The 2,420-nt window shown below is 42.4% G+C and overlaps 1 protein-coding gene across 1 annotated transcript; it reads left to right on the top strand.

The window, feature by feature from the left end:
* Positions 1–255: 255 nt before the first annotated feature.
* Positions 256–2,166, top strand: LOC146860099 (uncharacterized). The gene has a single exon (XM_085646135.1). It carries the CDS (start codon positions 256–258, stop codon positions 2,164–2,166), a length of 1,911 nt encoding a protein of 636 aa, XP_085502261.1.
* Positions 2,167–2,420: the final 254 nt, after the last annotated feature.

The following is a 2,420-nucleotide window of genomic DNA, read 5'->3' as shown; positions in this document are numbered from 1 at the left end:
GGGTGATGTGTGCAATGTGTTTTAAGGTTCAATTATGATTTGACTTTGTCATTTTGTGTGGGTTTTTTGGGTGATCAATGCAGGAGACCATGCACCAGACCAAAAACTGGGTTAAGCTCCTCACGGCTAACTTTATCGAACCAGGAATGTTGATGGATATTCTATCTCTTCCAATTGCAGATACTTGCCCTGCCACACAGCAGAGATTGTACAGCCCTCTACCAGGTCCCAGGAAGCTACAAACTAACTTTCAAAATGGGCAAGTGGTCAAAGTACAAGAAAGTGTACAGAAAGGAACGGGAGTCTGACCCCGAACTAAAAAAGTGGATTTCCCCTGTGAAAACAGATGAAGCAAAGGCAAACTGTAAATACTGTCACTTACAGCTGCGGGCCCACTACCATGATTTAAAGCTGCATGCATCCACAGCTAGACATCGTGCGCGCATGGACACACCTAGCCTAACCATGGCATCTTTTGCACAACCAGTTTGTCAGTTATCAAATGACCAGAAAAGGAGAGAGCTTAGGATTGCTGTGCAAACTGCATGTAGCACATCAATCAACAGCATTGACAGACTGGGAGAAATTTTAAGTGAAGAAGTTCCTCCTTTCCGTATGCACAGGACAAAGTGCACAGCTTTAATAAATGGACTTTTAGGCCCCTATTTCAAAGGTGAGCTTCTTCAAGATATGGGCAGTTCTCCGTATTCGTTGATCATTGATGAATCCACTGACATTTCTGTAAAGAAACTACTGTGCGTCTGTGTAAAATACTTCAGTAAGAAAAGTAGCAGAATTGTGAGTAGTTACCTTGGGATGATAGAACTGCAAGACGCATGTGCACAAGACATTGCAAATGCACTTCTGGAGTTCCTCAAGGACAGCAGGCTTCCAATTGAAAATATGGTAGGGGTAGGTACAGATGGCGCAAGTGTGATGTGTGGCAAAAACCACTCCACATACACTTTGTTGAGAGAAAAGCAGCCTACTTTGCAGCTTGTACGGTGCATCTGCCACTCGCTCGACATTGTTGCTAGAAAAGCAATGCGGAGTTTGCCCAGCAATGTGAAGTTCATGGTGAGAGAAACCTACAACTGGTTTGCACATTCTCCAAAGCGCCAGACAGTCTACACAGATTTATATCAAACTCTGGATGGAGGAATGCCATTGAAGCTTATTTCGCCATGTGAAACGCGGTGGCTTATCATGGCGGATTGTGTGGAGAGTTTTCTGGAGCAGTATGATGCTCTAAAGCTGCACTTTTGCAACGCATCATACGTAGAACATTGCTATGCAGCTAGAATACTGCAAGAAATGTACAATGACGAGACAAATTATCTCTATCTTATTTTCCTGAAACCTATGTTGCTAGAAATTAAGGTAGTGAACAAAGCATTTCAGCTTGAATCTGGTGATGTCCTCCACATATTCCGGGATTTGCAAACTTTATATAGGTCCACTATGGGAAGAATTGTAAAGCCCAGTGTCTTCAGTACCAATAGCGAGAAGCAATTGTGTAATTTGGATCTTCAAAGTAGTGCCATTTATCTTGGGCAGCAGGATGCTGACCTTGGCCTTGACTTCCATAAAAAGCTCCAAGAAAGCAAACTGCCTGATGCTGCCAAGGACTGCATAGAAAAACGGTGCACAGACTTTGTTAAAGTTCTGGCAGCAGAGTATCAGATGCGCTTGCCAGATTCGCTGAGCCTCCTAAGACATTTGGAGCTTCTGAAGCCCCAAAATGTGCTTTCAGATTCTAAACCTCTGGTTACGGACTTGCCAAAAGAGTGTTTTGCAGACCCAACACACATATTAGAAACGCAGTGGCGAACAGTGACTTCATGTTCTTCCAATACCTCTTCAGGCATGGAATCCTTCTGGATTGAAGTATTGAATTATAGAGATGCAGCTGGGAATCATCGGTTTCAGGAGTTGGCCATGGGCGCCATTAAACTTCTGACTCTACCCATATCAAATGCACAAGTGGAACGAGTGTTCTCACAAATGACCCTGCTTAAAAATGAGAACCGTAACCGAATGGGTCTGAAACTGCTATCAAATATACTCAACATAAAATTTGGACTAAAGCGCAATGGTCTTAATTCCTCTTCGTTCAAGCCCTCGCCGGAACTGCTAGCAAAGTTCAACAGCAGTATCTACAATTAATTGTTTTACTGTCTTAACATGCTGCTATTCTTGGCAGTGTTATCGCTACAATGGTTCGAGGCAATTCTTAACAATTAAAAAATTCATATGCATGGAAACGCAGAAACAATTGTCTGACCAAGAAATCCTCAAAAGGCAACCGGCATAGAGACAAAAGTTAATGCAAAAACATATTTTTACTCACACGGCAATTAGAGAACAGCAATTACAAAACAGTTTAAGAATACTTAAAAGATGCTCACATAGTTACACAG

Source organism: Triturus cristatus, chromosome 3_1 (genome assembly GCF_964204655.1).
Source record: "Triturus cristatus chromosome 3_1, aTriCri1.1, whole genome shotgun sequence".
In the NCBI taxonomy this organism is placed as follows: domain Eukaryota; kingdom Metazoa; phylum Chordata; class Amphibia; order Caudata; family Salamandridae; genus Triturus; species Triturus cristatus.
This window is presented reverse-complemented; position numbering and strand designations above follow the sequence as displayed.

Bases quoted from the DNA above. Each gene is read 5' to 3' on its own strand.
- LOC146860099 (XM_085646135.1), top strand. From the start codon at position 256: ATGGGCAAGTGGTCAAAGTACAAGAAAGTGTACAGAAAGGAACGGGAG.